At 49.3% G+C, this 10654-nt stretch overlaps 1 protein-coding gene across 1 annotated transcript in view; it reads right to left on the bottom strand.

Annotated features, from left to right (window-relative positions):
• Positions 1-1686: 1686 nt before the first annotated feature.
• The window catches only part of SLC4A11 (solute carrier family 4 member 11), a 166319-nt gene continuing 157351 nt past the window's right edge, over positions 1687-10654 (bottom strand). Inside the window, exons 15-17 of the mRNA XM_081960283.1 lie at positions 5413-5608; positions 3629-3798; positions 1687-3170 (exon numbers count right to left, since the gene is read on the bottom strand). Of these exons, the coding sequence (XP_081816409.1) occupies positions 3107-3170; positions 3629-3798; positions 5413-5608 (430 nt within the window). The 3' untranslated portion in view covers positions 1687-3106. The remainder of the gene's footprint in view (positions 3171-3628; positions 3799-5412; positions 5609-10654) is intronic.

Below are 10654 nucleotides of genomic sequence, written 5' to 3'. Positions count from 1 at the left end.
CTGCCAGTGGAGGGAGATGGGGCAATAGCAAGAAGACTCAGATCACAAAAATAAACAAGAAAATCATATTATTATAAACTGACCGAAAGTGATAATGGAATTATATCTGGATTTTATATTGTAATGTCTAATCTGATTGAATTTAGTAACAGAACTAATATGCTGATTGTAATCAATTATATACCAATGCATTATATATAAATGTATACTATGAGTATGGAGAGAGGGGCGCCTGTCACACTTTGCAACTGCCAAAATTTGTATACCTGTCCATTTACCCTTTTCCCTATAAATGTTGAAAAACCAATAAAAAATTTTGGAAAAAAAAAAATTCAGGTTTTTTATTCAGATGGCTTTTTATGTTTTTTGCAGATGTCTCATTAACCAACTAGGTAATACCATCAGTGCTAGAAAGGAATGAGATGGGGGGGGGGAGACGAAGAAGAGGAAAACTATAGCGTCGTTGGTGCTCCTTGAGTTTGGCTCTTTCCTTGCACTTTCATTACCCAACTAGGTAATAACATCAGTGCTAGGAGGCAATGGGGATTGTGGAGGAGGAGGAGGAGGACTGTGGGCTCCTTAGTGCTCTCTGATCTTGGTGATTTTCTTGCAGACGTTTCATGACCCAACTAGGGAATATCATCAGTGCTAGAAGGGAGTGGGGTTTGTGGACTGGAGGAGGAGGGAATCCTGAGTGGTCTCTGAGCTGGGTTGTTTTCTTGCAGACATTTCATGACCCAAACAGATAACATAATGAGTGCTAGAAGTGAGAGGTCCTTGGGTTTTCTCTGAGCTTAGTTGTTTTCTTGCAGACATTTCATGAACCAACTAAGTAACATCATCAGTGCTGGAAGGGAGGGGGGCTTGAAGGTTAGAGGAGGAGGAGAACTGTGGGGTCAATTTCCCCCAGTGCCTGTTATTTATTTTTTTCTTGAAACCGAAAATAAACAACACTAAAGAAGAAGGGAGAAGGGAGAAAGGAGAGGAGGAGGAAGAGGAAGAGGAGGAAGAGGAGGAGGAAGAAGAAGAAGAAGAAGAAGAAGAAGAAGAAGAAGAAGAAGAAGAAGAAGAAGAAGAAGAAGAAGAAGAAGAAGAAGAAGAAGAAGAAGAAGAAGAAGAAGAAGAAGAAGAAGAAACAACAACATTTGGGATAACCATGGCCTGGATGAAAGAGAATCTCCAAAGACATGAGAAACTTCTAGCGGTTGTCATTGAGAACAAAGATCTTAATCTTCCTTCCAGTCCCTTTTCTCACAATGCTACCCACTTAATTTCCTGACCGAGAGAACCATTCACCAGTGGAACAACTTGCCTCCAGAAGCTGTGGGTGTTTCAACACTGGAGGTTTTTAAGGCGAGACTCAATACCCATTCATCCAGAATGGGTACAGCATCTCCTGCTTGATCAGGAGCTTGGACTAGAAGATCTCCAAGGCCCCTTCCGATTCTCTTATTTTATGTTCTAACATTTTAGGAAGCTAAAATGCCTCGTGGGGGGCGGGATTTCTTTTAGAATAGAATCGAATAACAGAGTTGGAAGGGACCTTGGAGGTCTTCTAGCCCAACCCCCTGCCCGGGCAGGAAACCCTATCCTTTTTAAAAAAAAATACGGTTAATTTTGTGGGATTTCTAACGTCTCCACAAAAAGGAAGAGTGAGAAGGGAAAATAAAAACAAAGACGCCGATCTCAAATATAACATGTGTTTTCTTTCTTTTGGCAGGCTTCAAGGAGGAGAGTCGAAGGGGACAAAACAGCCCCATGCATAAACAAGGGATAATCCGGAGAAAATTACAAACTTTTGAACATCATTCCAGAAATACAATTTCATGAGGAGGAGGGGGAAAAAACCGGGAAGCCCACGATAGAAATTACCAAAAAAATAAGAATAAATGCAACGAGATCAGATTTTTGGTAATCCTTTTTTGGAATTAAAAAAACCTTCTCTGGACGGTCTCGGGCTGAAGCTCCCATCCTCCCATTCTGGGCTAACTGTGGACGATGGGAATTGAACCCGTTCCCCCCCTCCCCCCCCGAGCCCACTGGAAAGGCACCAAGCTGTGAAAAGCTGGCCCACGCCAATCAAACACCCCCCCGCCCCCAAATCCCACAATTTTCCAACGCCAGCAGCAATCGGGAGAGATGGGAATTAAAAGGCCAGAACCAACAATCCCCCCCCCCCCCAATTCATGTCAGCAATCCATGTAAACAAGGAGAGAGAGAAAATAACACGAAACAGCAGTCTGTAAGAATAAAAAAAAAAGGGGGGGGGGATAAAAGAACGAGGGGACGTTACAGTACAGCAGTTAACACTGATTGCACAAAACTCCTTGTAGTCTCTGGAAAAAACAGGCATCGGATACCCAGGGATACGGTATTTATATGCAAAATATATACAGAAAATTGAGATCCGTTATGTATATATTGTACAGGGAAGTTAGTACTTGATACCCGAGGCCAAGAGAGGGAGGCTCAAGTCATAATGCACGTTGGAGGAGAAGCCGCCAGGCCAAGTCACCGTGGCGGTACGGAAAGTAGCTTCCCAAACAAGCCTTGGGTTCCTTCGGCAGGGTTCTGGGCTCTACCGAAAGGTGCTTCCGCACCCTCGCCGCTTGCGAAGGCGGCCCCCGATGGAACGGGAGGGTGAAAATCCCACGGGGAGGACATCTTGGGGTCTCCCGGAAACCGCCTTGTTCAGGGAAGACAAGGGGGTGGGGTTGTCTCGTTCAGAAGATGACGGGCGTCCAAGGACCGCAAGAGGTCGAATGACGAAGCTCCCGAAATTTGCATAGAATTCATGTCCAACGAAAAAAAGGGATCCGGAGCGTTTTCTAGCGATCCGTCTATAAAAGAGGGGAGAGGTCTCCTCGCTTGTGCCTCTTCCCCTCCCTCCTCCTCACACCTTGAAACGGGAGGGGCGGCGGCACTTGGTCGGTCAATGGAGTCAGGAATTTTGGGTAGGAGTTGTAGTGCAGTAGAAAACGGAGGTCGCAAAAGGAAACCAACGTCCAAGCGAGCGACTCGGGTCGGTCGCTCAGGCAGCTCCCTTTCTGATCCGGAAGACCAAAACGAGCGACGAAGCGTCACCAGGATGGAAATGGTCGCGCGGTTAGTGCTCAGCGTCCATGGCGTCTAAATATTTCGCTTCGATGATGCTGGGGAGCAGTTTGTATCTGAGCGAGAAGAAGAGAGAAACAGCACGGTGTTACGGGTCTTTCATTTTTTTTTCAGATGACTTGGGGTTCTCAACTTATGACTGTAAGTGAGCCCAGTAATTTAAGCGGGCTGTCATGCTTGATATGATTTTAGTATTTATTTTTTTGCAGCAGTTATAAAGCGAACACCATGGTCATTAAGCGGAGACGCTGAAGTAAAACCTGCTTTCAGGTATAAGAGTTGTGAATTGTGATAATGTGAGTGTGGGATGCCACAAAGAGTTGTAAGTGGGGCGGGCTGCTGAGTGTCTGAAATGCGATCATGTGACCCCGAGGAGAGAGGTCACGGGGACTTCAAATCCAGATCATAAGTAGCATAACTCTGAATGGATGCTAAGAGACTGGTCTTTAAGTGTATTCCCACCTTATCCGGTCAAACGCAATCTCTGCAAAGGAAGCCAAGGTCAAGATCTCACCTGATCGGGATCATTCCAATCATAATGAGTGGGAAAATCATCTTCATGTAGGGCAGAGGGGACATCCCAAAGCTGCAGAGAATGAGGAGTTGAAGGACCTGCAGGCCAGTGAAATAGTGGATCTTCCTTTGGGGCACTCGGCGGATGTAATGCGTTGGAGGATAGGCCGTCTGGAAGGAAGGAAAGAGTCAGCACCCAACAGATACTAGGTAGTGTTTGAGCTGTGGCAGTGGAGTGGTTAGAATGTAGTATTGCAGGCAAAAACTCTGCATTTCACTGCCTGCAGTTCGATCCTGACCAGCTCAAGGTTGACTCAGCCTTCCATCCTTCTGCGGTGGGTAAAATGAGGAGCCAGATTGTTGGGGGCAAGAGGCTGATTCTGTACATTGCTTAGAGAGGGCTGTAAAAGCACTGTGAAGCAGCATATAAGTGCTATTTCTATTACTATTACTTCCACCTCTATTTAATTCTATTTCTATTATTTCTAATCAATTTCTATTTCTGCTTCTAATTCTAATATTTCTAATTACATTTCTATTTCGAATTATACTTGTTCTAATTCTATTATTTCTATTTCTTTTGCCATAGTGGTGCAGAGGTTTGAATGCAGCATTACAGGCTAATTCTGCTGACTGACAGCAGTTCGATCCTGACCGGCTCAAGGTTGACTCAGCCTTCCATCCTTCCGAGTGGGTCAAATGAGGAGCCAGATTGTTGGGGGCAAGGGGCTGACTCTGTAAACTGCTTAGAGAGGGCTGTAAAAGCACTGTGAAGGGGTATATAAGTGTTGTTGCTAGTTCTTGACTTAGGATCCCAATCGAGCCCAAAATATGTCACTAAGTGAGACAGTTGTTAAGTGAGTTTTGCCTCATTTTACAACCTTGCTTTCCACAGTTAAGTGAATCCCCGCCGTTGTTAAGTTAGCAACACGGTTGTTCAGTGAATCCGGCTTCCCACTTGACTTTGCTTGTCAGAAGGTCGCAAAAAGGGGAATCACGCAACTCCAAGGCACTGCGACCGTCATAAATATGAATCACTTGCCAAGCATCTACATTTTGACCACAGGGATGATACAACGGTCGTATAGCAAGCGTCAAAAATGGTCCTGAGCCACTTTTTTCCATGCCGTTATAACTCCGAACAGTCACTAAACAAACGGTCGTTAAACCGAGGACTACCTGTACAAACAACGCCCCTGGGAGGACGTAGAAGGCCACCAGCAGGGTGTGAGCAAGGAAGCCAGGTCACAGATGGCAATTCGAGGTGATACTGGTGGGTCTTTGACCTGCCACATTTTCTATTATTTTGCTACGCATTTTCTATTGTGGGAAAATGGGAGTGGGGATTGTACGGAGACAAGTGAGATGTAGCCATAACAGAATTCTTTCTAGAAAGCCAAGGTCATCCTTTGTCTCTGCACCTCTGCACCTGACCAGAACTGGATAGGTGGAAGCTGCCAGCATAGCAGTGGAAGTTTGGACCATGGGATGGACTTGTGGGTCTGGGGGGGCAAGATCTTGAACTTTCAATTAGTGGGGAAAACAAGGAAGCTTTCAGATTCGGGTTTTCCCAGATGTGCCAACATGGCTCTCTTCATCAATTGGAACTTTGAGCAATACTTTGCCTCGGATTCTGGTTTACTTTTGGATGCTATTTGGAACCCTGACAACAACAGCCGTGTTTTGCAACCTGACGCAACCCACTCGGGATTATGCAGCTTCCTCAAGAAACAGCATTGGCCGTCACTCTGCAGGGCCCAAGCGGCCGGCACACTTGCAAGTTACCTGTTCCTTGAGCAGAAGGGCCACCCTCTCAAACAGCTGGTTCCCGTCGATGGAGGTCAAGGCGATGTAGAGGAAGAGTCCGTACAGGACGGGCTTCGGGATGAGCTGGAGGGGGAAAGGAAGGAGGAGGAGGGAGAGGCCCACGAGAGAGTTGGCCACCAACGTGGTCAGGCGCGTCTCCTTCACGCTCACAATCCTAAAACAGGGAGAAAAGTTCAGAGTCAGGGTTGGACACGTGCAGTTTGAAGGTGTGGTTGATTTATTACTTCAGTGTTTCTCAAACCTCGGTCACTGGAAAGGGGGGGGGTGGACTTCAACTCCCAGAATTCTCTGGGAGAATTCTGCTGACGGGGAAATTCTGGGAGTTGAAGTCCACCCCTCTTCCATATTATTTTATTCCTATCCGGCCTTTTATTCTTCTTGTAAACAATAATAGTGGTTAGGCAAACGGATCTAACCACTCGTTCCTCCTCGTGTTTTCCCCACAACAGCGAACTTGTGAGGTGGGTTGGGCAGAGAGTGGGTGATTGGCCCAAAGTCACCCAGCCAGCTTTCCTTCCTAAGGCAGAACTAGAACTCACCGTCTCCTGGTGATTGGCCCAAAGTCACCCAGCTGGATTTCATGCCTAAGGCAGAACTAGAACTCACCGTCTCCTGGTGATTGGCCCAAAGTCACACAGCCAGCTTTCCTTCCTAAGGCAGAACTAGAACTCACTGTCTCCTGGTGATTGGCCCAAAGTCACACAGCCAGCTTTCCTTCCTAAGGCAGAACTAGAACTCACCGTCTCCTGGTGATTGGCCCAAAGTCACCCAGCTGGATTTCATGCCTAAGGCAGAACTAGAACTCACCGTCTCCTGGTGATTGGCCCAAAGTCACACAGCCAGCTTTCCTTCCTAAGGCAGAACTAGAACTCACTGTCTCCTGGTGATTGGCCCAAAGTCACACAGCCAGCTTTCCTTCCTAAGGCAGAACTAGAACTCACTGTCTCCTGGTGATTGGCCCAAAGTCACCCAGCCAGCTTTCATGCCTAAGTGGGACTAGAACTCACTGTCTCCTGGTGATTGGCCCAAAGTCACCCAGCCAGCTTTCATGCCTAAGTGGGACTAGAACTCACTGTCTCCTGGTGATTGGCCCAAAGTCACCCAGCCAGCTTTCATGCCTAAGTGGGACTAGAACTCACTGTCTCCTGGTGATTGGCCCAAAGTCACTCAGCCAGCTTTCATGCCTAAGTGGGACTAGAACTCACTGTCTCCTGGTGATTGGCCCAAAGTCACCCAGCCAGCTTTCATGCCTAAGTGGGACTAGAACTCACTGTCTCCTGGTGATTGGCCCAAAGTCACTCAGCCAGCTTTCATGCCTAAGTGGGACTAGAACTCACTGTCTCCTGGTGATTGGCCCAAAGTCACCCAGCCAGCTTTCATGCCTAAGTGGGACTAGAACTCACTGTCTCCTGGTGATTGGCCCAAAGTCACCCAGCCAGCTTTCATGCCTAAGTGGGACTAGAACTCACTGTCTCCTGGTGATTGGCCCAAAGTCACCCAGCCAGCTTTCATGCCTAAGTGGGACTAGAACTCACTGTCTCCTGGTGATTGGCCCAAAGTCACTCAGCCAGCTTTCATGCCTAAGTGGGACTAGAACTCACTGTCTCCTGGTGATTGGCCCAAAGTCACCCAGCCAGCTTTCATGCCTAAGTGGGACTAGAACTCACTGTCTCCTGGTGATTGGCCCAAAGTCACCCAGCCAGCTTTCATGCCTAAGTGGGACTAGAACTCACTGTCTCCTGGTGATTGGCCCAAAGTCACCCAGCTGGATTTCATGCCTAAGTGGGACTAGAACTCCCCGTCTCCTGGTGATTGGCCCAAAGTCACTCAGCCGGCTTTCATGCCTAAGTGGGACTAGAACTCCCCGTCTCCTGGTGATTGGCCCAAAGTCACTCAGCCGGCTTTCATGCCTAAGTGGGACTAGAACTCACTGTCTCCTGGTGATTGGCCCAAAGTCACTCAGCCGGCTTTCATGCCTAAGTGGGACTAGAACTCACTGTCTCCTGGTGATTGGCCCAAAGTCACCCAGCCAGCTTTCATGCCTAAGTGGGACTAGAACTCACCGTCTCCTGGTGATTGGCCCAAAGTCACTCAGCCAGCTTTCATGCCTAAGTGGGACTAGAACTCACTGTCTCCTGGTGATTGGCCCAAAGTCACCCAGCCAGCTTTCATGCCTAAGTGGGACTAGAACTCACTGTCTCCTGGTGATTGGCCCAAAGTCACCCAGCCAGCTTTCATGCCTAAGTGGGACTAGAACTCACTGTCTCCTGGTGATTGGCCCAAAGTCACCCAGCTGGATTTCATGCCTAAGTGGGACTAGAACTCCCCGTCTCCTGGTGATTGGCCCAAAGTCACTCAGCCGGCTTTCATGCCTAAGTGGGACTAGAACTCCCCGTCTCCTGGTGATTGGCCCAAAGTCACTCAGCCGGCTTTCATGCCTAAGTGGGACTAGAACTCCCCGTCTCCTGGTGATTGGCCCAAAGTCACTCAGCCGGCTTTCATGCCTAAGTGGGACTAGAACTCACTGTCTCCTGGTGATTGGCCCAAAGTCACTCAGCCAGCTTTCATGCCTAAGTGGGACTAGAACTCACTGTCTCCTGGTGATTGGCCCAAAGTCACCCAGCCAGCTTTCATGCCTAAGTGGGACTAGAACTCACTGTCTCCTGGTGATTGGCCCAAAGTCACCCAGCCAGCTTTCATGCCTAAGTGGGACTAGAACTCACTGTCTCCTGGTGATTGCCCCAAAGTCACCCAGCTGGATTTCATGCCTAAGTGGGACTAGAACTCCCCGTCTCCTGGTGATTGGCCCAAAGTCACCCAGCCAGCTTTCATGCCTAAGTGGGACTAGAACTCACTGTCTCCTGGTGATTGGCCCAAAGTCACTCAGCCAGCTTTCATGCCTAAGTGGGACTAGAACTCACTGTCTCCTGGTGATTGGCCCAAAGTCACTCAGCCGGCTTTCATGCCTAAGTGGGACTAGAACTCACTGTCTCCTGGTGATTGGCCCAAAGTCACCCAGCCGGCTTTCATGCCTAAGTGGGACTAGAACTCACTGTCTCCTGGTGATTGGCCCAAAGTCACCCAGCCAGCTTTCATGCCTAAGTGGGACTAGAACTCACTGTCTCCTGGTGATTGGCCCAAAGTCACCCAGCCGGCTTTCATGCCTAAGTGGGACTAGAACTCCCCGTCTCCTGGTGATTGGCCCAAAGTCACCCAGCCGGCTTTCATGCCTAAGTGGGACTAGAACTCACTGTCTCCTGGTGATTGGCCCAAAGTCACTCAGCCCGCTTTCATGCCTAAGTGGGACTAGAACTCCCCGTCTCCTGGTGATTGGCCCAAAGTCACTCAGCCAGCTTTCATGCCTAAGTGGGACTAGAACTCACTGTCTCCTGGTGATTGGCCCAAAGTCACTCAGCCAGCTTTCATGCCTAAGTGGGACTAGAACTCACTGTCTCCTGGTGATTGGCCCAAAGTCACTCAGCCAGCTTTCATGCCTAAGTGGGACTAGAACTCACTGTCTCCTGGTGATTGGCCCAAAGTCACCCAGCCGGCTTTCATGCCTAAGTGGGACTAGAACTCCCCGTCTCCTGGTGATTGGCCCAAAGTCACCCAGCCGGCTTTCATGCCTAAGTGGGACTAGAACTCACTGTCTCCTGGTGATTGGCCCAAAGTCACTCAGCCCGCTTTCATGCCTAAGTGGGACTAGAACTCCCCGTCTCCTGGTGATTGGCCCAAAGTCACTCAGCCAGCTTTCATGCCTAAGTGGGACTAGAACTCACTGTCTCCTGGTGATTGGCCCAAAGTCACTCAGCCGGCTTTCATGCCTAAGTGGGACTAGAACTCACTGTCTCCTGGTGATTGGCCCAAAGTCACCCAGCCGGCTTTCATGCCTAAGTGGGACTAGAACTCACTGTCTCCTGGTGATTGGCCCAAAGTCACCCAGCCAGCTTTCATGCCTAAGTGGGACTAGAACTCACTGTCTCCTGGTGATTGGCCCAAAGTCACTCAGCCAGCTTTCATGCCTAAGTGGGACTAGAACTCACTGTCTCCTGGTGATTGGCCCAAAGTCACCCAGCCAGCTTTCATGCCTAAGGCAGGACTAGAATTCACCGTCTCCTGGTGATTGGCCCAAAGTCACTCAGCCGGCTTTCATGCCTAAGTGGGACTAGAACTCACTGTCTCCTGGTGATTGGCCCAAAGTCACCCAGCCAGCTTTCATGCCTAAGTGGGACTAGAACTCACTGTCTCCTGGTGATTGGCCCAAAGTCACCCAGCCAGCTTTCATGCCTAAGTGGGACTAGAACTCACTGTCTCCTGGTGATTGGCCCAAAGTCACTCAGCCAGCTTTCATGCCTAAGTGGGACTAGAACTCACCGTCTCCTGGTGATTGGCCCAAAGTCACCCAGCTGGCTTTCATGCCTAAGTGGGACTAGAACTCACCGTCTCCTGGTGATTGGCCCAAAGTCACCCAGCCGGCTTTCATGCCTAAGTGGGACTAGAACTCACTGTCTCCTGGTGATTGGCCCAAAGTCACTCAGCCAGCTTTCATGCCTAAGTGGGACTAGAACTCACTGTCTCCTGGTGATTGGCCCAAAGTCACTCAGCCAGCTTTCATGCCTAAGTGGGACTAGAACTCACTGTCTCCTGGTGATTGGCCCAAAGTCACTCAGCCAGCTTTCATGCCTAAGTGGGACTAGAACTCACCGTCTCCTGGTGATTGGCCCAAAGTCACCCAGCCGGCTTTCATGCCTAAGTGGGACTAGAACTCACCGTCTCCTGGTGATTGGCCCAAAGTCACTCAGCCAGCTTTCATGCCTAAGTGGGACTAGAACTCACCGTCTCCTGGTGATTGGCCCAAAGTCACTCAGCCAGCTTTCATGCCTAAGTGGGACTAGAACTCACCGTCTCCTGGTGATTGGCCCAAAGTCACCCAGCCGGCTTTCATGCCTAAGTGGGACTAGAACTCACCGTCTCCTGGTGATTGGCCCAAAGTCACTCAGCCAGCTTTCATGCCTAAGTGGGACTAGAACTCACTGTCTCCTGGTGATTGGCCCAAAGTCACCCAGCTGGATTTCATGCCTAAGTGGGACTAGAACTCACTGTCTCCTGGTGATTGGCCCAAAGTCACTCAGCCAGCTTTCATGCCTAAGTGGGACTAGAACTCACTGTCTCCTGGTGATTGGCCCAAAGTCACCCAGCC

Source organism: Natrix helvetica (genome assembly GCF_964273705.1).
Source record: "Natrix helvetica genome assembly, chromosome: 7".
NCBI lineage: Eukaryota > Metazoa > Chordata > Lepidosauria > Squamata > Natricidae > Natrix > Natrix helvetica.
The sequence above is the reverse complement of the archived record's forward strand: the minus strand, read 5'-3'. Positions and strand labels throughout refer to the sequence as shown.